Source organism: Caretta caretta, chromosome 1 (assembly GCF_965140235.1).
Source record: "Caretta caretta isolate rCarCar2 chromosome 1, rCarCar1.hap1, whole genome shotgun sequence".
Classification (NCBI taxonomy): Eukaryota; Metazoa; Chordata; order Testudines; family Cheloniidae; genus Caretta; species Caretta caretta.
Genome location: NC_134206.1, coordinates 322,798,851 through 322,823,757, shown reverse-complemented (window position 1 = coordinate 322,823,757; position 24,907 = coordinate 322,798,851). Strand labels below are relative to the sequence as shown.

The 24,907-nt window shown below is 38.9% G+C and overlaps 1 protein-coding gene across 7 annotated transcripts in view; it reads left to right on the top strand.

The window, feature by feature from the left end:
• The window catches only part of TBC1D22A (TBC1 domain family member 22A), a 454,341-nt gene that overhangs the window by 386,509 nt on the left and 42,925 nt on the right, over positions 1-24,907 (top strand). Inside the window, exon 13 of one of the 7 annotated variants that reach the window (XM_048836261.2) lies at positions 9,453-9,552. The exons of the other annotated variants lie outside the window; for them this stretch is intronic. Coding sequence (XP_048692218.2) covers positions 9,453-9,521 — 69 coding nt within the window. The 3' untranslated portion in view covers positions 9,522-9,552. Of the gene's footprint in view, positions 1-9,452; positions 9,553-24,907 lie in introns of those variants that run through there. 7 annotated transcript variants of the gene reach the window in all.

Sequence of the window (24,907 nt, the reverse complement as noted above, 5' to 3'; positions counted from 1 at the left end):
AAGAAAAAGCTTGACTTTTTAAACCTTTTTCTCTATATTGGAACAGAAGTTGCTGTGATATAACTAGCTAAACTTAGAGTTATATTAGAATATTTTTAATGTCCGTATTAAATTGTTGGATGTGAAAATGAGTACATTATGAAAAGGGAAAAAGTAAACTACTTGTAAGATGAATTTATTTAAGTAGGATATATGTAAAAGATTTTCTGAGTTGGGGATGCCCTAATTCTGCTTTCTTCATCTATGTTTAACATTACAGCTATATAAAGCATATGTGAAACTGCCAGATATTTGGGGAGTAAATATATAAAAAAAATACACATGCGCACACACACGCATGTGTATATATATATGTGTGTGTGTGTGTGTGTGTGCATATACACATCTGTATATACACGCACATAATATAAAATAACATTTTGTGGTTTATTTCTCAAGGGGTACCGGAAAAAAAGCATTTATATTTACCTCCTTCAGTGTCAGGCCTGAAAATGTGGGCTCTAGTCTGAAACATAGTTTTTAATATTGAGAGTCATCTACTTTTGATGTGCTTTTTTGTTCATACATATATCTTTTTACTGGATTTTTTCTTCAAGAATTACAAAACATTTAAAAGGTCCAAGAAGCCAATAGCACTGAACTCTAAAATCCCCATGGCAAAAACTTTTGGTTTTTTTCTAGTGGTTTGTTTTATAATCTCTTGTCTTTTTTATGATGTAGGAATAATATTCATAGCACTGGAGACTACTACTACTTATTAGATTTCCAATAGTGCCTACAGGCCCCACCTGAAATTCGGGGCTGGTTGTGCTAGACAATGTACAAAGTAATGGATGGCTACAATCTGAATAGACAGGACAGACATAAATTCCAGAGATAGAAAGGGACTGTGGTGATCAGCTAGTTTGATGTCCTGTATAACACAGGCCATAGAACTTCCCCAAAATAATTCCTAGAGCATAATTTTTAGAACAACATCCAAGATTGATTTAAAAATTGTCAGTGACGGAGAATCCACCACAACCCTTGGTAAATTGTTCCAGTGGTTAATTACTCACTGTTAAAATGTATGCTTTATTTCCGCTCTGAATTTGTCTCGCTTCAACTACCAGTCGTGTGTTAGACCTTTCTCTGCTTCATTGAAAAGTCCGTTATTAAATATTTGTTCCTTGTGAAGGTACTTAATGGCTGTAGTCAGTTAACCCCTTAACCTTCTCTTTCTTAAGCTACATAAATTGAGCTCATTGAGCCTGTCACTATAAGGCATGTTTTCTAATCCTTTAATCATTTTTATGGCTCTTCTCTGAACCCTCTCCAGTACATCGCCATCCTTGAATAGTGAGTGCCAAGACTCAACATGGTATTCCAGCAGCAGTATTCCAATCACTGCTTCCCAGGTTAGCGTCCCCCATCCTGCAAGTGTGGCCTACATTCTTTTTTCCCAGATGTATACATTTACATGTATCCCAGTTTCCCAAACAAGCCAAATCTCTGTCAGTGATCTGCCCTCTTCATTATTTACCATACCCCCAATTTTTGTGCAATTTGCAAACTTTATCAGTGATTATTTTGTTCTTTTCCAAATCATAGATAAAAATGTTAACTGGGACCCCGCTAGAAGCACACCCATTCATTGACTATTTCCCATTTAATGTTCTAGTTTGAGACCTATCAGTTAGCCAGTTTTTAATCCATTTAATATGTGGCATGTTAATTTTATGTCATTCAAGTGTTTTAATTAAAATGTTGTGAGGTATCAAATCAAACGCCTTACAGAAGTCTAAGTATATTATGCCAACACTATTACTTGTTTCAACCAAACTTGTAATTTCATAAAAAAGGGTATCAAGTTAGCTTGACAGGATCTATTTTCCATAAATCCATGCTGCTTTGCATTAATTACATTACTCTTTTAGTTCATTATTAATCGAGTCCCATATCAGCCACTCTGATCCCGGGCAAAATAGTGATGTCAGGTTGACAGACCTATAACTACTCAGTTCATCCCATTTTCCTTTTCAAAAAATTGGCACGACATTAGCTTTTTTCCAGTCTTCTGGAACTGTCCCAGTGCTCCAAGGCTTATTGGAAATCAACATTAATGGTCCAGTGAGCGCCTTTAACAGAAAGGTATAACATGATCCAATGGCTGGAAGTTGAAGCAAGACAAATTCAGACTGGAAATAAGGTGCACGTCTTTAATATTGAGAGTGATTAACCACGGGAACAATTTATCGAGGATTGTGGTAGATTCTCCATCACTGACCATTTTTAAATCAATCTTGGTTGTTTTTTCTAAAAGGTATACTCTAGGAATTATTTTGGAGATCTGTGGCCTGTACTATAGGGGAGGTCAGACTAGATGATCACAATGGTGCCTTCAGGCCTATGGATTTGTGGGTGAAAAACATTGTGTAAGAGCTACATATTTATTTATTTATTTAAAAGTCTGAACACTTTTATGGTAGATCCTTAGGTCCAGCATGTGGTGATGACCATAAGGGTGGTGCAGTTAATGCTCCCTGGCATACATAATAAAGTTGCCAACTGTGCTCTTCCCCCCTCCCCCACCAAAACCAAAAAATGTTCAAACAGAGTGAAAACTTTGTCCCATTAAAATAAGTACCTAACATTTCGTATGTGGATGCTTCCACTCTTCTTAAGAGCATTTTGGTCTTCTGATATAACAATTCTGTAACCTCACCAGCTTTACAGAAACCTTTAATCACCAGTTTTTAGTCTAGACAGAGTCAATTTACATCCTTCCTTTGAGTGCATTCTGTGCTTTCTTTCAATATCACTTTTATTTAGTAAGTTAGTAACCTTTTGATGACCTTTCATGCATATCAGACAACAAATTAAATTGTGATAATGATCAATGGAAGCATTGGATCGGAAGGGTGGCTTACTCTCTCCTTTTTATATGTCTGATATCTCTTTTTATCTTTATCATTTTTTATCTTCTCATCTTTGTAGTCTTAACTAGTCCTTTTAGTACCCATTCCTAGCAGGTTTATCTGTAGAGAGCTGTTAGGTGCCCCAGTCTCTTACGATGATTCTCTGATGGGGAAGAGCGTACTGTGGTCACAGTTCCTCTGGTTACATCAGCTAGACAGGAAGACCCAGTATTACCTCATTTCAGCTTTGTTGGTCACACTTCACATACATTAGAACTCTGGTATTTGGCTTCCCTGTGACTTGAGCCACAGAGTATACAGCACTGGAAAAACTCCTTTGCATTCAAGATCCCTCCTACCCTTTCCAAGAGCATCTGTCAGATAAAGTGAATTTGAACCCAATGGATAATCCTTCAGGAGGACAGATTCAGCTGGCAGTGCTCTTAAAGAGCACTGCTCGGATAAGGGGGAAGAGTCCAAAGAACACCTACAGTCAGAGGTAAAGGAAGCAGTTGATTTACTATTCTGGAATCTTAGAAACATTTGGCTTTGGGGGCCTAGGAGAATTTTGACTAAATCAATCAGTCATCCTTAATACAATTTAAAGATCGTTTTAATCCTGTCTTATCAGTAAAAGTTCTGATTCTTATATTCACAAATGTTCCTCTCTTGTCAGTGATTTTGTGGATGGAGTTTTTATAGAAGTTATTATCAGGGAGACTGAAGGAAACTCTAAAGTACCTAGGACCAGTCCCCTAGAACAGTGCTACTCAAAGTGGTGGTCTGTGAACCGGTGCCAGTCCGCGAGCCATCGTTTGCTGGTCTGCGCGCACATTGGAAAAAAATTGCTGGTCCCCCACATCAGATAGCTTGAGAAGCACTGTCCTAGAGGTCTTGATCTTTAGGAAAGAAACACTGAATGGAACTCCATTTTCTATAGGGAGCTATTGCAGAGAGCAGAGGACTGCGGTGATATGTTCATAGCAACCTAATTTAGCAGATAGGCATCTGTATTTGTACCAGCTAGAGTTTTTCAGAGGGTGTCGCTTCAGTAACAAATGCATGGATCACTGTAGTCAGATCTTTCTCCAGTAGGATGTGTGCAATCTTCTGGCCAGCCACAAATAAAATGGCCTTTTTTTGCCACAGAAGATTCCAGAACAACTTAATTCTGAGGTCTGAGGACCTCAAGAGAGGGGGATGCAGTAGGGTGGCTAAATTCTTCATGACCCTTCCCTCTTCTTTACCAGCATTCCTTCAAACTTGCCTAGGTTCAGTTTATGCTAAGTATTTTCATACAGTTGCTAATTTTTGGCTAGGCATTGAGAAAGGCTGTGATGCTGTTCAGGTTTTACCTTTTCAGTAAATCTAGTGCTGGGTGTCAGCCACATGTTGATGGCACTTCAGCCTGAGTTCTAATTCTCTCCAGGAGGTGGAACTTATTTGACTAAGATAGGAGGGAGTCCTTAGATTTTTATGTTCACATCCAGACCAAGGTACTGTAAGAAACCCAAAGTAGAAAGTTGGGTTAGGAGCTTTTGGACTAGTGTATCACAAGCTTCATGCAGATGGATATGGACGTTTCACAAGATATGAGGTCTTGTGAACTTCATCACCATGTCAACTTCTCTGAGCAGCTTTGGTGGCTGGAGGTTTATAAATTAGTAGGATGCTCAGATTAGTCTAGTGGATTTTTACTGTATTTCAGCTCGAAAAGGAATATAATGTTTACTGCACCTCTAGATTTGTCTTCCCTTTGTCTCGTCGTCTCTTTGTGGGTGTGTAAAGAAATAACCTTCTCCAGATTTGGGTAAACGTATTTTGGTACAGAAGATGTGAATCCAGCATTTACTTTATTATTTTAAGAGACTATTTTCAAAAGCACAAATGGTTTTAAGGTGTTTAGCTGCTATTAACATTTAATGCGAATTAGGTGCCTAAGTGCCATGTGTGCATTTCAAAATCTCACTCTTCACTATTAATTTTTAAAAAATTGTATTAGCTTTGTCTTTGGACTCAAATTAAATGGACACTCAAAGGATTTTGTTTTCCGTGAGCTTTTACTGCATTTTAGCCAAAGGAAAACATTGTTCAGGAAGAATTTTTATGGTTATTCTGTAAACCTATACAGAACATATGTATACTCTTGCCAAGAATTGATTGGATGTATTTTATTGATTTGTTTTAAATGCTGCCATTACTATTCACTTCATGCAGTAACTAATTAGATAATCACCATAACATAGCAACCTCAGAAGTATATCACTTGCATACTACTCCCTTTTCTCTGAATAACTGCAGTTATAGCATCTTCAGGGTCAAAGTTTATTCAGGAAGAAAACATAAAGGACGGTGAAGGACAGAGCTTGTGTGGTATAATCTGTATTTAAGGACTTTAGAGGTCACCCAGTAACAGTAACTTACTAAGAATTCTTTTCTAAGACTCACTTTACTGTACTAATTCTATGATCCTAACATTGTAATCCTGTAAATCTTAAGTTTCATACCTAGAATCATAGGACTAGAAGGGACTTCAAGAGATCATCAAGTAAGTATTAGACCATCCCTGACAGGTGTTTGTCTAACCTGCTCTTTAAAATCTCCAATGATGAAGATTCCACCGTCTCCCCTAGGCAATGCTTAACCATCCTGACAGTTATTTTTCCTAATGTCCAACATAAATCACCCTTGCTGCAAATTAAGCCCATTGCTTCTTGTCGTATCCTCAGAGGTTAAGCAGAAGAATTTTTCTCCCTCCTCCTTATAACAACCTTTTATGTACATGAAAACTGTTATCATGTCCCCATGCAGTCTTCTCTTCTTCAGACTAAACAAACCCAATTTTTTCAATCTTCACTCCTTCAATAGTCACATTTTCTAGACCTTTAACAATTATCGTTGCTCTTCTCTGGACTCTCTCCAATTTGTCCACATCCATCCTGAAATGTGGTGCCCACAACTGGACACAATACTCCAGTTGAGGCCTAATCAACATGGGCATAAAGCAGAAGAGTTACTTCTCGAGTCTTGCTTACAACGCTCCTGCTAATACATCCCAGAATGATGTTTGCTTTTATTGCAACCGGGTTACGCTGATGACTCATATTTAACTTGTGATCCACTATGGCTCCCAGATCCCTTTCTGCAGTACTCCTTGCTAGGCAGTCATTTCCCATTTTGTATGGCTGCATCTGATTGTTCCTTCCTAAGTGGAGTACTTTGCATTTGTCCTTATTGAATTTCATTCTGTTTACTTCAAACCATTTCTCCAGTTTGTCTAGATCATTTTGAATTGCAACCCTTCCCATCTTGGTATAGTCCGCAAACTTTATAAGTGTACTCTATGCCATTATCTCAGTCTGTGATGAAGATATTGAACAGAACCAGGCCCAGAACTTATCTCTATGGAACCCCACTTAATGTGCCCTTCCAGCATGACTGTGAATCACTGATAACTACTCTCTGAGAATGGTTTTCCAACCAGTTATGCACCCATCTTATAGTAGCTCCATCTATAATACTATATATAATGCAGTGTTTCGAAGTCTGATTATAATGCAGATTCTTGTTCACTCTTTGAAACTTGTATATTTTGAATGTGATTAGGTCAACTCCATTAGCCTTGCAGTGTCATGGGTCAGCTTTTGCTACTTGCCCCAGGAATCCTTTCTCAATTTTATAAATGGAAAGTGCATAATGAAATTTGTGCTAACTGAAGTGTTTTTATCTGTTGTCTTCATTAATTATTTTATTTTAATTGCAACATGTTTAATGTGGCATAATGTCCTTTACTTGATTATATTTGCCCAAGGTTGTCCTTTTAGAGTTTGAATGATCTGACACAGAACAAAAAGCCCCAGATGTAGCAACAATAAGTGAATAACAAATGCAACTGTTGGGGGCGGGGGATAGGGCACAAGCTGGCCTTGATTGAATGGAATTTAATCATTTTGGTTTTAAAGAAAATTTCATAGTTAACAATATTTTTAGTGACTTGAGTTCTCAGTTGCTTGCATTCTGATGTGTTCACAAGAGATGCGGGAATAAGGTCGTTAAGGATCAACTGTTACATTTTGCTGAAGTGAACACTGATACGTTTTTCTTTTACAAAGCATATTTGTATTCTGAATCTGTTTCTAGAGAGAGGGAACCATTTCTGGTGATTAGCAATGTTGTGTTCTGTAACACCAAATAATTCATTAATAATAAACTTTATACCAACCAGTACAGGAGTATCACCCAATGAACCTGTCAAAAAGCTAAAAACTTTGACATTTTTATTACATTATCACTCCTGATTAATTTCTTTCTGTTAAATACTCATCTGTGATTCTGTCTTGGCACCCAGCTACATTAATATCTCTTTATTATCTTTATTGGAATGCACCTCTGTCACTTCAAGGATTACAAGCAGTGATGAAGACTAAGTTGAAGCCAGGCAGTTTCTAAAAGAATTAATATTTGCTTTTACAATATGCAACAATGGGCGTAGTTGGCAATAAAGATTACAAGCTAGCTACTCATTTTGCCACCAACTACTTTAGATCAAACAGCTTTATCAGTTGACTATTCTAATTACACATATGCTGCTAGTTAGATTATAAAACCAAAAATATAGATATATCTCATCAGCTCTGTATTATATACTAAATGGCAAAAAATACCGACCTTCATTAACAGAGTTAAAGTTGCCTGATGATAGCTCATGCCTTTCCAGAATGTCAAGTTCTGCAAAAGTCCTAGTTAGGGTAAATGCCCACACAACCCTAACTCTGCCCCACTGGAACTGGCAGTAGCCAATGCGAATTACCTGTATGCAACTCCAGCTGCATTCACTGAGTTAAGCGTGGCTGTATTGAATGATGGAGGAGTAAGCTGGAGCAGCTTGGAAGAGGTGTGATTGTGATATGGGGAGATCTGGGTCTGAGCTCTCAAAAGAAAGAGGTGCATACACACTTTGAGGTTGTAGTCTGTATCATTTCAGTACAGAATTGTGTAGATTATGTCAGTAGCCAGGCACTGGGGTCATCTTGCCATGGGTATTGTCAGTAGTGAGGTGGGATATGAGAGCAAAGTGTGGATTTAATGATGGGTAGGGGAAAGTATAGGTTTAGGTGGTATCCTGTGTGCAGGGCTTGTAAAAGGGTAAGAAGCGGTTGTTAAATTTTCCAGGTGTAGTATTCTGTCGGGGGATTAGGCTCTGTGTTTGAAAATAGGGCAAGTGCAAATATCATCTGTCAGTTACAGTGAAAAGCTAGAGTGGCAGTGTGTGTGGTAGGGGCATATTGGGGTGTCACTGAAATAAGGTAGTTAAGGTTGGTGAGTGTTCACCTTAACTCTGTTATATCTTCGTTTCCAGAGGTTTGAGTTTTGTTGAACGCACTATTCTAGAAGGGCACAAGCTACATTATTCCCAGCAGCCTTAACTCTGTGCTAATGAAGTTTTTTTGCCATTTAATTTCCTAGTTTTTTAAACAGAGAAATATTTGCTGGTAGAAGTTTATCATTTAAACAGCTGTAATTCTCCCCTGGATTGCAGTTGATATGTTACTATGGCTAGGTAATAATCATAGAGGGGCTGGGGTGACCCTGGCAGATGGACTGGGAGCCCCCAGATCATTGCACATATCCAGAGAGGGGAACGTGGAGCTGACAAGCACTCCTGTCCTTACTCTCCCTCAGTCTTCCTGTCACTCACCCGTATGCCCCCCTTCCTAGTCTCCCACTAGTCCCCATCCTCTCCCAATACCTCCCAACCCCTACTGCCCATTCCTGCCTACTCTTCCACCTCAATTACCCTCCCCTCGCAGGAAGCTGTAGTTTATTTTTTTCCAAAAATAGTTTCAGTGCCTTCTGAATATTCTGTTATAATCAGATTACATTTCTCCAGAAGTAAAAATCCCCCTTTGATAAAGGGGGATTGATAAAGAGTGGAGCAATATGCCTGCTTTTTTTTATTATTATTGCAGATATCTGTCCTGTGTTGGATTTGAATTCTCGGTGGTTGGTATAAAGCTTGGGTTTGATGACTGTGACGTTCCATCATAGCTATTCAGACCCTTTGACAAAGATTGTTTTCCATAGAATATCAGGGTTGGAAGGAACCTGAGGAGGTCATCTAGTCCAACCCCCTGCGCAAAGCAGGACCAATCCCCAATTTTTGCCCCAGATCCCTAAATGGCCCCCTCAAGGATTGAGCTCACAACCCTGGGTTTAGCAGGCCAATGCTCAACTATCCCTCCCCTCAAGTTAGTTAGCCTCCCTTCCAGATAGTTAGCCTCTCTCTGCATATGCACAGTGTAATTCTTTTAGTGCAGCACTTAATGCACAAGGTTTTTGACACTCTAAATGGAAGAAGTAAAGTCTTTTGCAAATAACTTTTTAATTTGATTTCCCCCAAGGGGCTTGTGGGTGCCGTACACTCTGTTGGCTTAACCCTCAAGCACTGAATGCTCTGGTGAGATGATCTGTGCCCTTATTTGATCTCTATTTGTGAGCAAAAAAAAGATTGCAAGTATCTCTCAACTATAAGAAAAACTCCTCTTTTTTCCATAGGCTTTATCTTGCAAACCTCTTGGCCCCAAATTTGGATCACTAACAGAATCCTGCATGAGGTACGCCTAATTTCAATGCAGTCTGAGTAACCGTGTTGATTTTTTTGCTCTTATAAGAGTCAACTTGAAACAGAAACTTGGTCTTAGCTATAGTACTACTATTGCCCTGCTATAATATAAAATGCTGCTTTTAATGTTGGTCCCACATGAAAAGAATACTCTAGACATGCTGTTACTGCAGATGGCACATGTATACATCTGTGTTTGTTTTGAAATACCTTCCCCCACATTCACAAGATACAGCTCTGGTGCTGAGAATTTTAAAGTACTAGTACAGCAGCTAGCATGTATAGAAGTCCTACAGTTTTGTAGTGTTCTACTGCAGAAACTGAGGGGGAGGCTATATTTATAAACGAACCCTGTTCACAGAAATAGGCAGATACCATCTATGATGCTGTTGTACAGACAGATATGTGAAACTATCATGCAGTTCTACAACTTGCAAATCGATGTTTTACCAATAAGGATAGGATTAAATTGATCTGGGAAATAAAATGTATTTGTAAGTTTCTAAGACAGTATTACAGACAAAGAGGAATAAAAGCAAACTAATGGGGGGAAATATTTGACAAACTTTCTTATTAAATATATGACTATAATGAGCAGATCTGTTAACAGAATGTTGTACAACATTGAAAAATGTAGTTTGGGCCTAATATACTTAAGTAGTCCTTTATTATGTGTTTAAAAAAAGAAAAATAATATATCTATTGACAATTTATAACCATGATTTTACTAGGATGCTAGAGTTAAATAGTTCAGCATAACTTCTAGTTATAAAACTACATTTTAGATAATATAAATACGGTTGTATTTTTGCTTGTTCTAGTAAAAAGAATTAGTTGAAAAATATTTTGATAGAGTGCAATATGTGTAAAGGTTATTTGTATAGCAAGCATTTGTAACTGGAACACAGAATAAAGAATCATTTTTGTTCATTCATCCATAAAGTGTTCCCTTGTTATTCCTCTAGGTCTCTGGTTGGCATTAAGTGAACCTTTCGTTTTTGATTCAGCTGAGCTGTTTGATAAATGTTAGACTTTTATTGTTTTTACTAGATGTTACAGTCTACAGTTAAATTAGATAGTAGGGGAGAATGTATAGCACCTTTGAAGAATTGAAGTAGGTCCTCAGGATTGGGGGGGATTTTTCTGTATGGTAAGATGAAAGATTTTGGCATTTTAGAGCATGTCTTCACTACAGGGGTAAGTTGACCTAAGTTACACTACTCCAGCTATGTGAATAATGTAGCTACGTGAATAATGTAGCTGGAGTCGGCAAAGCTTAGGTCGAATTACTCCAGTGTCTTCACTGTGCTGCGTCAACAGGAGAATCGACTATGATCGACTTCCTTTACTATTCTCGGAGAGCTGGAGTACCAGGGTTGACCAGAGACTGCTCTGCCATCAATTTAGCAGGTCTTCACTAGACTCACTAAATCGATCCCTGCTGCATCGATTACAGCAGTGTCAATCTCCCCGTCATGAAGACCAGCCCTTAAAACTGTTTTTGACATGGGGAAATAGCACCAGCAAAGGTCCTGTCGTATAATATAACGTAGTACTAAGTAATTTAATAATCAAAGTATTAAACTACTAGGCTCTTCAGTTAATATTAAAATCAAGTACCCTCTACCCCAGTCAAATCCAGGCACAGTATGAACTGCCCTCTCCTTGTGTTACTCTGGAATGATATTCAATCCCACCTAATTTAGTTTCTCAGATACAATGGAGATGAATTAAGGATTGCTATTCCTCCATATATAATTGATGGGTTCAGAATGTGCTGCACTAAGGCTGTCTCAGCTGGTGGGAGGATCTTCCACCAAACGAAAATAGAATAGAATATAAAATTGTGTACCTTGATATCTTTGTGTTGGCCACTTTTTAAAGGTGGCTGAGTCCTCTTCAGAAAATGAAACCAATTGTGACAACTCCTTATCCCACCTCCCACCCCATACTAGGATTGCCAACTTGGTAATATTTAAAAACGGGACACTCCAACAGGAGTTCCAGAACCTCTCCTTCCCCCTGAAGACCCGCCCCTGCTCCCCGTTCACTCCTCTTTTGCCCTCCTTCTGTCACTCACTATTTTTCCCCTCTCCCTGCATGGGTTGGGAGGGAATCATCTGCAGAGCCAGGACTGGGAGCTGCAGCTGCCTGATGCAGATAGGTGTCCCTGGCTAAGTAGGGGCTGGCACAAGTGATGACTCAGTACCTTCCCCGCCCACAGTAACCAGACTTTGGGTGTCCAGTCATTAGATCTGACTGGATACCATCAGGCACTCCTTTTGACCAGACTTTCCAGTCGGAAACCAGATTCCTGGCCATCCTACCCCATACATGCCATCCCTTTGTTAAAGCCCAACATATCTCAAATTTTGCCCCAAACCTTCCCCTTTCCCTGCCCCTCTTTGAAAAATGCTAATGCAGAGCTTCATAATGTGATAATTTCCCTTTCTGACATGTTTTGAGCATTTAAATAGTTAGATGAGGATATTAAAGTACTACCATTGGCCTCTGAATTATCAACCTTTTGAATGGGGCAGTTCAAAACACACATTTATCATTTCAAGCTCTCTGCAAATTCAGCTGGATGTCTCTGCATCAGCCACAGGCTACATCTTCACTGCAAAATGGTGTATTTTATGTTGAGATACAAGTTTGATGTAAAAACATACCTTTTTGCAGTGAAGACATACCCACTCACTTCACATTTTGAAGGTTTTCTTCACAACCATAACAGTAAGAGAATAACTTACTTTTTTAGTGAAAACTGACACTTTGGAGTACAGTTAAGATGTTTGTTCATATCCCCCTTACAAACCCTGGATTACATTAATGTAAATTAACTTTTTGTAAAAACAGAAAATCAATTCCATTCCACATTAATATGTAACCTTATCCCAGTGCTAAAATAGAGAATATGTTATGTTAAAAATAGATTAGAAAAAAGAACAGTTATGCCTTAGGACATCTCTAAAAATACCAGATTAAAGAAGATGTTAACCATAGAAAAGCTATGCCAAAATATCAGCGAGCCAACACATTAGGTTGAAGCTAATGCAGCTGAAAGTTATGTTCAAGATATACTGGATAGTAACTACAGTTATGAAGTCAAGAATAAAGTAAAATGGCAAATGCAGGAAGAGTGAGAAATAGAAAATTATTTTAATATGGTATGATAATGCCCATTTGTATAAAAATATTGGGGGGGGGATTAGAAACAGAATAAATTTGAGTCTAACCTGAGAAACATTCCAAGTGATCTGAAAATATGTTGTTAGGTAATTTAGCCATTATCATGAATTTAAACCAATTGCAGAATAAATTGGGAGCTATTGCAATGTCTAAGAGGTTAGGAATTCAGCAGTGGGGTTCAATATTGCAGAATGGTACAGTATATTGAAATGATTACATGAATTTAGAAAAAAATTACTAGGCCTAAGTTAGAAAAGGGGATAGAACATTGCCTGGAGCTTTGTATGTAGTCTAGCATTTGTAGTATGTGAGCAGAATTATCTAGTGGTTGGAGCAGGGGCTGGGAAATTGAGATCTGGGTTCTGTTCCCCCCTCTACCACTAACTCATTGTATCTCCTTTGACAAATCACTTAAAGTTTACTTCTACTTTGAAAAATAACTATTGCTTAGAGTGTCTGCTTCCTGCATGTAGTCAATCATCTGTTTCATTTTAGCAAAAAAAAAAGTTTTTACTACTCTTTACTCTTTTAGGCTATGTTGGCTCTATGAAGTTAAGGGCAGCTAAGCTGGATTCTGTTCCTTCTGTGACCCGTCAACCAAATTGTTCACTAGATTAAAGTCAGTTGCACCACTGAAGAGAAGGCCTAATCTGAAGACAATGGTATTACATACATTAATTAACTTGCCTCATTGAAAGCTAAGATTCAAGCCAAGTTTGAAGAAAATCAGTTCAGTTTTAGAGCTTCTCTTCACTAGGTTTTACCTTTAATATACTGATTGCATAATTAACTAATTGTCCCTAACATGTTTGTAAGGGCTAATGTGGACACTTCCCAGAGGTTTGATCCAGGTTACAAACATTCTCTATCTTTGTCACATTTCAGAGCAGCAGCACCTGTATTTCCCCTCAATGGTCCAGCAAGGGCATCCACTCTCAGGCGTCCAGCTCCCCAGCGGTTGCCTCTCCTGGGTGGAGAGAGACATCTCTCTCCCTTCTGACCAGGGTATGTCCAGGCTGGACAGTTCCCTGCCTTCACTGTGTATTTCCTAGCAATACAATCTGCCTAAGCAGACCTGCTTGCTTTCTCTTCAAAGACTGGTAGCAGAATGATTTTTACAGATGTAAGTTACCACACAGGATTTTCTAGGCAAGCCTACTTTATTCTTAAGGTATAAAGCATTACAAAGAAAACACATTAAAATCAATGAAAGAACCTACCATGCAGCACCCCACCCTGGGAGTTTCTTTGAAGTTATAAGTTCATCAGAGCTTCAGCTCAGAACAAGCACACGGTCTTATGAGGTCTCAGTAGGCCAAGTCCTTCCAATCCTCCAGAAGGATTGAGGCCCTCCGTGGGCCAGAGGTCCTGTCCATTTGCTGGATCGGGAAGAGGGTCCTGAGTCAGCCTAAACTCAGACTTTTTATCCTAAAGTATTTTCTTTGTCAGTGGGTCTCTTGAGAATCCAGTTTGAACTAGCATATGTATATCTCTTTGGGGAGGCTTCAAAGGCTGATAAGTGAGGACATCTCTCCCCCACCCCCATTCAGTACCACAATAACATGTACACAATTGCATTTTAATCTAATGTACCCCAAGGATGTTAACCTTAGTTCATCAACATTTAATTTAACTCAGTAAACCTTATCTTAATTCCATGGTTTGTTCATATCTTGTCAGTCTGTCACAATCCACCCCTACATTTGTAATCTGGATCACATGAAGGCCACACTGTGAAATAACAATCAAGTTTCTGTGTCCACACTGGTGCAGTACTCTCTTATGTGATGCTAAGATTTCTGGGAGTACATCCTTTGATTCTTAGCGCTGCAGTAAGCTAAGTCACACATTTTATATCGGAGCAGTCATAGAAATCTAGAGCTGTCAAAGTTTAACTGTGAAGATACAAGGTTGTCTTGTCTCGTCTTTTATCTTCTTTTATGATTTTTGAGTTCCTTCACTAACAGCAAAAGACTTTTTCCTTTTGTCAAGTGGGTAAAATTATAAAAGGGAATGATTAACTATCTCTCTCTGCTGCTCAGATTCCTGTCAGTTATTCTGAAGTCTGGATTACAGCTGCTAGATAAAATTGCTGAAGAGGTACACCATAAGAAGCGCTAGAAAGATCTATAACAGAGTTCTCCAAGATGTAAAGAATCCAGCCATATATAATCTCTTTGGATCAAAAAAGGGTATCTCTATCACAGTGTTAACTGTAATGTAACTTAGGAGATAAATAACTAAATCCTTGGCTAGGCAAAACTACGTAGCTTTGAGTAATCATTCAGATATAATCACATAGGATTATATTTTAAACTCTAACTCTTCTTTATTGATAGCACTGATTTAAGCAGAAGTGTAGTCTTCATATATTTGAATGCAGACAAACAAGTGTTGTTTCTTCCTGACATGTAGTTCATCTTGCACTCTACTCTTCTAGCTCTGACCATAATGAAGGCCCCCATTGTAAAGTAATGTGATAGCAGCATAAATGTAGTGTTATAACAGCATGATTTAACAGCATGAATCAGCAAGTGGACTATTGTGGCTTTCCTACTCTGTAATACAACCCTGCTATCTCAACAGAATGTTCAAAAGTAAATGATGTGACATGGTTGGAGTGGTTCCAGTCATCTTAAGTAGACTAAATTAATGTTTTACTGATGCTGCAAGCATGCTGTCTTGTCCTATTGCAGTTTTGCTGAGTGTGTGCTACTATTTCCCTTGTGGCAGCATGATCCCTTACCAACAAGTGATATATTGTAGGTCATGAAATGTGCTACTGTAATGAAAGAATTTAACATTTTACTTCCTTTGTTTATGGTTTTTAATTCTGAGAGAATTTCTATTCCTGTGAACATTTTAAATAATGTTTCCTATTTTAGATATTTACTTTTCAAAGGTTTTGAGCATCCATTTGTGGTTTTGGTAACATCCACATATATCACAGCATTTCAAAATCCTTTTAATGTATGATGAATTCCCCCTTAGTAATAAGTATTTTATAAGACACAAGATACTAGTTAGTATTGTAAGGACTTCCTGATTGTCAGAGTAAAGAATCTATAACAAAAATCTGAATTATTAGAGTGGTAAAGTACAGAGGGATGCAATAATTAGTCTAGCCTTACTTTTTAATATAAAATTAAAGGTTACATGTTTCCCCAGAAATAGTTTTGTTGCCATTTTCCCCCTATATTGGCTTGTAATAGCAAGCTTGTAATAAAGAACAGGGTGGTTCCTAACTGTGTGGATCTTTATGCATAATTTGCAGAGAATGAGTGGTGAGATAGTGATATCGAGATCTTTCTGAAAAAAATATAAATGATTATATTTTGTTTATAAGTATTTAGTCTTTGGCCTTTAGGTTTCCCTTTGCCTATCCACATACTATAAGTGTTTATCTTTAATTTTCAGGTAAGGGTAAAATTGATAATACATTTCCCAATGTCATTCCGAAGACCTTAATTTCTGATTGTGTGAAACATTATCCCTAGAAGTGAACACTTCTAGGCATCAGAGTAAAGCCAAAAACAAATTTCTGTGGCCACGTCTGAGGGGGTAATGGGGGTAATATGGGGCTGCTATTGGGCCTGTAGAGCCCTGAAGATCCAGGGAACCTCTACAGTCTATGAAGTCACACAAGTAATTTAAGGCTGGATAGGCCCCTATGATGGCAGTGTATTCAGAGAAAGTGATAACATCGCCTCCATATTTACAGTTGTGACCAGCATTTCAAAAGTCTGTTTATGTAATTTCCTCTTTAAAATAAATATTTAACTATCTAAAATGGCCTCTTCCATTGTTGTATGCAGTGTTGTTGTAGCCGTGGTGGTTCCAGGATATTAGAGAAACAAGATTGGTGAGAGAGGTTCTGTTGGTTGTGCAGGTTTCCTCAGAGGATGAGGACTGTGGTGTTTTTGTCTTTTACCGTTTTCCTGTATGTATTCATTTGAGAGCATAGTGACTGTCTGCTTTCACCCACGTAGTTGCTGTTGGTGCATTTACTGCACTGGATGAAGTACACCATATGTTGTGATTGGCATGTGTAGGAAAAGACTAAAATATACCATACATCATTGATGGGTGAACACTTTTCACAAAGTGATTAATCTATGGGCAGGTCTACACTTAGAACGCTGCAGCGGTGCAGCTGCTGTTCAGTGAAGACACTCCTATGCTGACGGGAGCGCTTCTGTCATTGGCATAGGTACTCCACCTTCGCGAGAGGTGGTAGCTTATGTAAGAACGCCCATACTGTGTCAGACCAAAGGTCCATCTATGTGACACTAAATATTACAAACAAAGCATGTGCATTTACTCAGTAAGCATTACAAGATGGTCTCTGTTATCCCTATATACACCTAGTCATTTTATATAATTATAAAATTAAATCATGGAAACTACAGGACTTTTTGTTCTATAGGTCATCTTGCCAGTTTTCCTACCAGTGAGCCATATATTCTCTTATGTGTGGAAATACTGGCTAGGAGCAGGAATTCTGTGAGTTTCAACTCATAGAATTCCCTCCTTGCCATTCTTTTTGTGTGACAGGGCTACCTAACACCATCACTTCTAGAACAGGCAGGATGTTTTCCCCTCCTTAAACGAGCAGAGATCTACAGAGGCCCTTTAGAACATCATTTCTGCCATGCCTACCTTGCAACTGGCAGAATGGTTCCCTCAGCTGCTATTCTCCCATTAACTACACCCCCTTCTGTGCCCAGAAAGGGATACTGCAGAAGTTAATGTTTACACCCACAGTATTATCAGCATAGGATGCTGTGTATTGCAGCTGTTCTCCGATCTCACAGCCTCCTGCCCTGCAAAACCCCAGAGACGCAAACCCATAGAGATCTGGCAGAGTGGCTCCCCCTTTTCGGTATCTCTCGGACAGCTTTTTGGCTCCCCTCCACTTACCAGAAAAGAGGAGAAAATATGGCCCAATGTTTGTATAAGCTGTAGAGATTTTTCATGAGCCATGTTATATTGGATACACCTTACAAAGAGACATTATTAATTGTCCAATCTTAAGTCAGCTGCATTTTACAAGAGTTGGATTTTACTGGCCTGTAATTACCTAACAGAACACGTTCAAGTTAATTTGACATTTTTCCCGGATGTTTACATTTATTTTCAGTAACTGACACAAAGAAATCTGCATGTGTTCTCAATGTCAGTATAAAAGCCCGTTCAGGAAAAGAGACAAACTGCTTTGCTTCCTAACCAATTTAAGTGGCCGTCTCAACTAAATGCCCTGGCAGTGCTTCCATTTAGTTAGTAATTCACAGCTATCACTGGAGACACCTCTCTCCAAAGAAAACTGTTTTCTTTCCATGTTTACTTCTTCAGCAAAAATTGCTGAATAACATTGTCAATTATTGGCCTTATCAGTGTGTAACCTCCGAGAAGATGAAAATCACAGAAGCCTGTACACTTGGCTACCAAATTCAATCAAAACTGCTGATAAAAGAACAAATAGAAACCGAACACTTTCGGAGTATGAGCTAAATAATAGGTGACACATGCCTTTCTTTCAGACAAACAGATGGAGGAGGATTAATTTTCTTTTTCATTTCTTTCACTGCTCCGTCTCGTCTCTTATGGTTTATTAAATGCTGGTGCATGTAGATTTCATTATCTTAGTACAAGATTGTCACACAGCAACAGCAACACAGTAAAAAGACAAGAATTATAATGTTTATTGTTTTGTCATCTAGTTGTAAACAAATTGGATTTAAAATTCCTTACTGAAATGCTATTATAGCTGATAGATAGACTATTGTTGTTGTAACCCCTAGTTAGCTCTTGCAACTGCTGTAAAGCTGAAGAATTTTCCATATGACAGCTCATCTGCTCTCTTTTGAATTAGACCCCCAATACAAATACATTTGGAGTTTCTATTTGTCCTGATCTAATTCACCTTCTGCACACTTACATTAACATGCTGTCGATGGAGTAAATAGTAATGGCTAAATTCTGCCTTTAGGCCCTGATTCAGCAAAGCCCTTCAGTCCATACCTATTCAGCACAGCTCTTAAATACATGCTTAGCCTTGTTTAGCTTTATAGAGAGAGCTCTTAATTACTCATGAAAAATGATCACTGTAAGAACTATTCAATCAGTTTGGGCTGGTATTTTCACCAGAGCCTAGGGGATTGAAGCACTGTGACCAAAGAACCTCTTATGCCAGCTAGCAAGGGGATTAGAGGAATGTCCTAATTCTGGTATGTACATTTTGGTTCACCAAAGAATGTCATGTGACATCTTAAACGAAAGCCAGGCTCACACAGGTCATTAATATTGTTCTGAAAGTATATGTGCAGATACTATGTAAGGAATTATGTATGTGTACTGAATATATATTTTAAAGACTGTATCAAGGAAGTGTTGACAAAAAGGTTTTCTGTCAGACAAGAAATGTTTATTCACCTGTCTCTTGGTTGGAATATAAATTAAGCCTTGTAAGCTAACACAGTGGATAGATATTTACATACCGAGTCAACAGAAAAATGTAAAATCAACAGGAAAGAGCACCCAGGAATAAAAAGCCATGGGTGGTTATCCTGATTCTGAGTACAGACAATGAACTTTGGGGATATATGTAGAAAGCAAAGAAGACACTCCTTGATCCTGCACCTAGAAAGTAAATGGACAGTGTGGTGACATTCATGGAAATGGGATCAAACCCAGCCTTGGTTTAAACTCTGTAGAGGACTTTGAGGGTGAGAGAAACTTCTTTAGGCTGGAGGTTACTCTGTTAACTTAAGTTTGGTCTCTAGAAAGCATGTTATGATTTTGTTTTATATGTAATCTTTGTTTCCATTATCCTTACTCACTATCGATAGAATCTTTGGTAATAAACATTTTTTGTTTTCACTGTAAATGTATCTATATGCTGCGATATTAAGGAGGGTGCAGATCCTCAGTTGAATGAGACAAGCTATATACACTTCTTTTGGGGACAGCAGACTAGTGTTCAGTGGCGAAGGGGCTGGCCTTCTACAGGGGAATACTTCAAAGGGGCTTGGGACTGCGGTGCACCTATTGTTAACCTGCAAGGCAGAGTAAGGGCTAGCATTGCCCAGAGAAGAGTGCTTGAGTAGCTAACAATCTCGTGGTATGAGGGAGGTGACGCTCAGATAAGTATAAACAAGGTTCCTGCATGCTGGAGGCCTGGGGGGTAGCAATGTGATTCACAGTCCTGGGTACTCAGAGAACCATTACAGGCACCCAACCCAATTCCTGTTGACTTTCAGTGGGCACTAGGTACTTCAATCCCATAAGCACCTTGGAAAATGCCAACCATAACCATTAATTCCATTTCCTAGGATCATGTTTTATATCCGCTGCTATATACTGATTTACATTAATTAGCGAACATTAAAGAGTGATAGCTTATTAATGAGATAATAAAAGAAACTTTTAAAGTTCACAAAAAGAAAAGGAGTACTTGTGGCACCTTAGAGACTAACCAATTTATTTGAGCATGAGCTTTCGTGAGCTACAGCTCACTTCATCGGATGTTCAGTAATTGATTACATTAACTACAAGAACAGCATATCAGTGCTTAGTGCTCAGCACTTCAGTATTCAGTTGTAATTAGCCTTTTTCATATGTATCAGGAACACTTCCATATCCATGGGAGAACAGATGAAAATTATGTGCTCTTAAATGTTGATTCCCTCATGCCTGTCATGAAGGAATCCTCTCCCTCCCCCACCTTTTTGTGAATCTTCCCAGACAAAGCATAGGTTTGCACATGGCCAGTAGGGGAAATCATTAAGTATTAGTAGACTAAATTCTTATTTATGCCCACCAGAGTATCTTAAGAAATCAGGCTGCAGGTAGAGCAATTTTCAGTTAACACAATGTCTTCTCTCTTCTAAAGTAAAATGCTTAATCCCACTGGACATAGGCGTCTGATTCTTGTTATCACTATGCCAACATTATTCACTCTTTGCCAAATTCCATACTTATCCTCTGAATCTCTGGGGTTGCACAAGGGTAAGTCAATGTAGAATCTGGATCTTTATTTCTACTTTCTTCCCTTAAAATAATTTATTTCAAGAAAATTGTCTTTTCTGATGCCTGTCATATTAGTCCAGTATATTACATGTTTGTGTTCTATAGCTGGGTTGTTTCCAGTTCTTCAGTAAGTGTATTTTGCTGGGTAGTGTTTAGAGGAAGAGAGTCCAGAGGTGAGTATCTCTGGCCTGGGCAACTCCAAGAATTAAAAGTCATGAGTCAGGCCTCAAAAATATCATGTGGTGTTTGTTTTCTTTAAATAAATGTTGGTTTATGATTAGAGCTGGTCAGAAAATTGGGTGGGGGGAGACACGCTCTGTGGAAAATTTTGACTTTTTGACAGAAAAATCAAGTGAAAAATACTCAGCCAAGAACCAAAAATATTTCAGTGAAAAACTTTTTCTAAAACAGAAAATTTGGATTTGGAAAAGCTGCTATGGTTCCTATGGGAGTTGTACTTTAGATGCCTCATACTTCATTTTCCTCTAAAAAGAAGGCTCCCTGGATGGACTACATCTTTCATGATGCACAAGCGTCTCTCCTCTTACTGGGTCACTGTGATAAATTATGGAAGACTCTGGCCGTGGTGCATTTTATAAGATGTAGTCCAACTGGGCAACCCAGCCCATAAAGGAGAACAAGGCATGAGGTATTCGAACTACAACTCACATGAGCCACCAAGGCAGCATTTCTGAGTAGAAAAGTTTCGGATTTGGGCCAAACACCAGAAATGTTTGTTTTGAAGTGTTTTTGACCATAAACAGCAGACACGACTTGTTAAAAAAAATTTGTTGAACGCCCCGTTTTCCATTGAAAAACAGTTTTTGATGGAAAAATTTCAACCAACCCTTTTCATTATGTCTTCTGGTTTATGAGATTTAAGTTCAGAATGCACTCAGGTTATATTTTCAAGGTTTTCTCCATAACAGAGGACTAGGAAAGCTGTTTAAACTTATTGGCAAATTATGGTCAGAGAATTCAAACCAGGATGTGGAATAGAAAGAGAACAAGTGTTGTAAATGCTCAATTTGAATGTACTATACAAATATTTTGAAGTTGCTAGACTACAGAAAAATCAATAGTATTCAGTGGCTTACGTGTGGTAACACATTTCAGAAATGGAATTTTCCTGTAACTGCTACATTCTTGGTAGGTAAGTCATTAACTTCTAGTTCCACATAGTCTGCAGATAGAATTATCCTGAGTATATATAGCTGTGGAAAATCTATCTATTCTTTTACTTGCTAATATTAGTAAATAGTGACAGGTGGGGGGTTGATTTTCTTTTGAACTTTTTTTGTTTTTGCGGTAATGTATATTTGGCTCCCGCAGCAGTCCACGTGTCCAGATCCTTGTGCCACTGCTTTAAATTGACATCACATTAAAAAAAGGAACATCGAATGGGTGGCATATAGTGTTTACCAAATGTAATGAAATAGGATTGGCAACGGTTAACATACTAATTTTTTTCTAAAGCTGTGGTAACAAGGTTTGTTTTTCATGCGTGTCAGTCTACGTGGGTACTTGAACTACTAGTAGTACTTTGAAACCTGGATGGTGAAATACTAACACCAATGAACATAAGAACAGCCCTACCGGGTCAGACCAAAGGTCCATCTTCCGACAGTGGCCAGGGCCAGGTGCCCCAGAGGGAATGAACAGAACAGGTAATCATCAAGTGATCCCTCCCCAGTCACTCATTCCCAGCTTCTGGCAAGCAGAGGCTAAGGACACCATTCCTGCACACCCTGGCTAATAGCCATTGATGGACCTATCCTCCATGAATTTATCTAGTTCTTTTTTGAGCCCTGTTACGGTCTTGGCCTTCACAACATCCTCTGGCAAGGAGTTCCACAGGTTGATTGTGCGTTGTATGAAGAAATACTTCCTTTTATTTTTTTTAAACCTGCAACCTATTAATTTCATTTGGGGACCCCTACTTCTTGTGTTATGAGAAGGAGTAAACAACACTTCCTTATCTACTTTCACTACACCAGTCATGATTTTATAGACCTCAATCATATCTCCCCTTAGCTATCTCTTTTCCAAGCTGAAAAGTCCCAGTCTTATTAATCTCTCCTCATACGGAAGCCATTCCATACCCCTAATCATTTTTGTTGCCCTTTTCTGAACCTTTTCCAATTCCAATATGGGTTTTTTGAGATGGGGCGACCACATTTGCACACAGTATTCAAGATGTGGGTGTACCATGGATTTATATAGAGGCAACATGATATTTTCTGTCCTATTATCTATCCCTTTCTTAATTATTCCCAGCATTCTGTTAGCTTTTTTGACTATGCTTCACACTGAGTGGATGTTTTCAGAGAACTATCCACAATAACTTCAAGGTCTCTTTCTTGAGTGGTAACAGTTAATTTAGACCGCATCATTTTATATGTATATTTGGGATTATGCTTTCCAATGTGCATTACTTTGCATTTATCCACATTAAACTTCATCTGCCATTTTTTTGCCCAGTCATCCAGTTTTGAGAGATCCTTTTGTAGCTCTTCATAGTATGCCTGGGTCTTAACTATCTTTAGAAATTTTGTATCACCTGCAAATTTTGCTACCTCACTATTTACCCCTTTTTCCAGGTCATTTATGAATATGCTGAATTGGACTGATCCTAGAACAGACCCCTGGGGGACACCACTATTTACCTCTCTCCGTTCTGAAAACTGACCATTTATTCCTACTCTTTGTTTCCAATCTTTTAACCAGTTACTGATCCATGAGAGCACCTTCCCTCTTATCCCATGGCAGCTTACTTTGCGTAAGAGCCTTTGGTGAGGGACCTTGTCAAAGGCTTTCTGAAAATCTAAGTATACTATAAGCACTGGATCCCTTTGGTCCACCTGCTTGTTGACCCCCTCAAAGAATTCTAGCAGATTGGTAAGGTGTGATTTCCCTTTACAGAAACCATGTTGACTCTTCCTAGGTAAATTATGTTCATCTATATGTCTGACAAAATTGTTCTTTATTATAGTTTCAACCAGTTTGCCCGGTACTGAAGTCAGGCTTACAGGCCTGTAATTGCCGGGATCACCTCTGGAGTTCTTTTTAAAAATTGGCGTGACGTTAGCTATCTTCCAGTCTTCTGGTACAGAAGCTGATTTAAATAATAGGTTACAGTCTACAGTTGTTAGTTCTGCAATTTCACATTTGAGTTTCTTCAGAACTCTTGGGTGAATACCATCTAGTCCTGGTGACTTATTGCTGTTTAATTTATCAATTTCTTCCAAAACCTCCTCTAATGATACCTCAATCTGGGACAGTTCCTCAGATCTGTCACCTAAAAAGAATGGCTCAGGTTAGGCAATCTCCCTCAAATCCTCAGACTTGAAGACCAATGCAAAGAATTCATTTAGGGTATGTCTACACTATGAAATTAGGTCGATTTTATAGAAGTTGATTTTTAGGAAGCCATTTTATGCAGTCGATAGTGTATGTCCCCACTAAGTGCATTAAGTTGGCAGAGTGCGTCCTCAATATTGTGGCTAGCATCAACTCACAGAGCGGTGCACTGTGAGTAGCTATCCCGCAGTTCCCGCAGTCTCCGCTTCCCACTGAAATTCTGGGTTAAGCTCCCAATGCCTGATGGGGCAAAAACACTGTCAAGGGTGGTTTTGGCTACATGTCGTCAGTTGTTCCTCCCTCCATGAAAGCAACGGCAGACAATCATTTCACATCTTTTTTTCTGGGTTACCTATGCAGACACCAAACCACGGCAAGCATGGAGCCCACTCAGCTCACTGCTGCTGTTGTGAGCATTGTAAACACCTTGCGCATTATCCTGGAGTATATGCAGAACTGGGCTAAGAGACGCCAACACGAGGACGATTGTGATGAGGACATGGACACAGACGTTCCTGAAAGCACAGGCTGTGGCAATTGGGACATCATGGCGGCAGTGGGGCTGGTTGATACAGTGGAACGCCGATTCTGGGCCTGGCAAACAAGCACAGATTGGTGGTACTGCATAGTCTTGCAGGTATGGGATGATTCCCAGTGGCTGCGAAACTTTTGTATTTGTAAGGCCACTTTCCTTGAACTTTGTGAGTTGCTTTCCCCCACTCTGAAGCGCAGGAATACCAAGATGAGAGCTACCCTGACAGTTGAGAAGCGAGTGGCGATAGCCCTGTGGAAGCTTGCAACGCCTGAC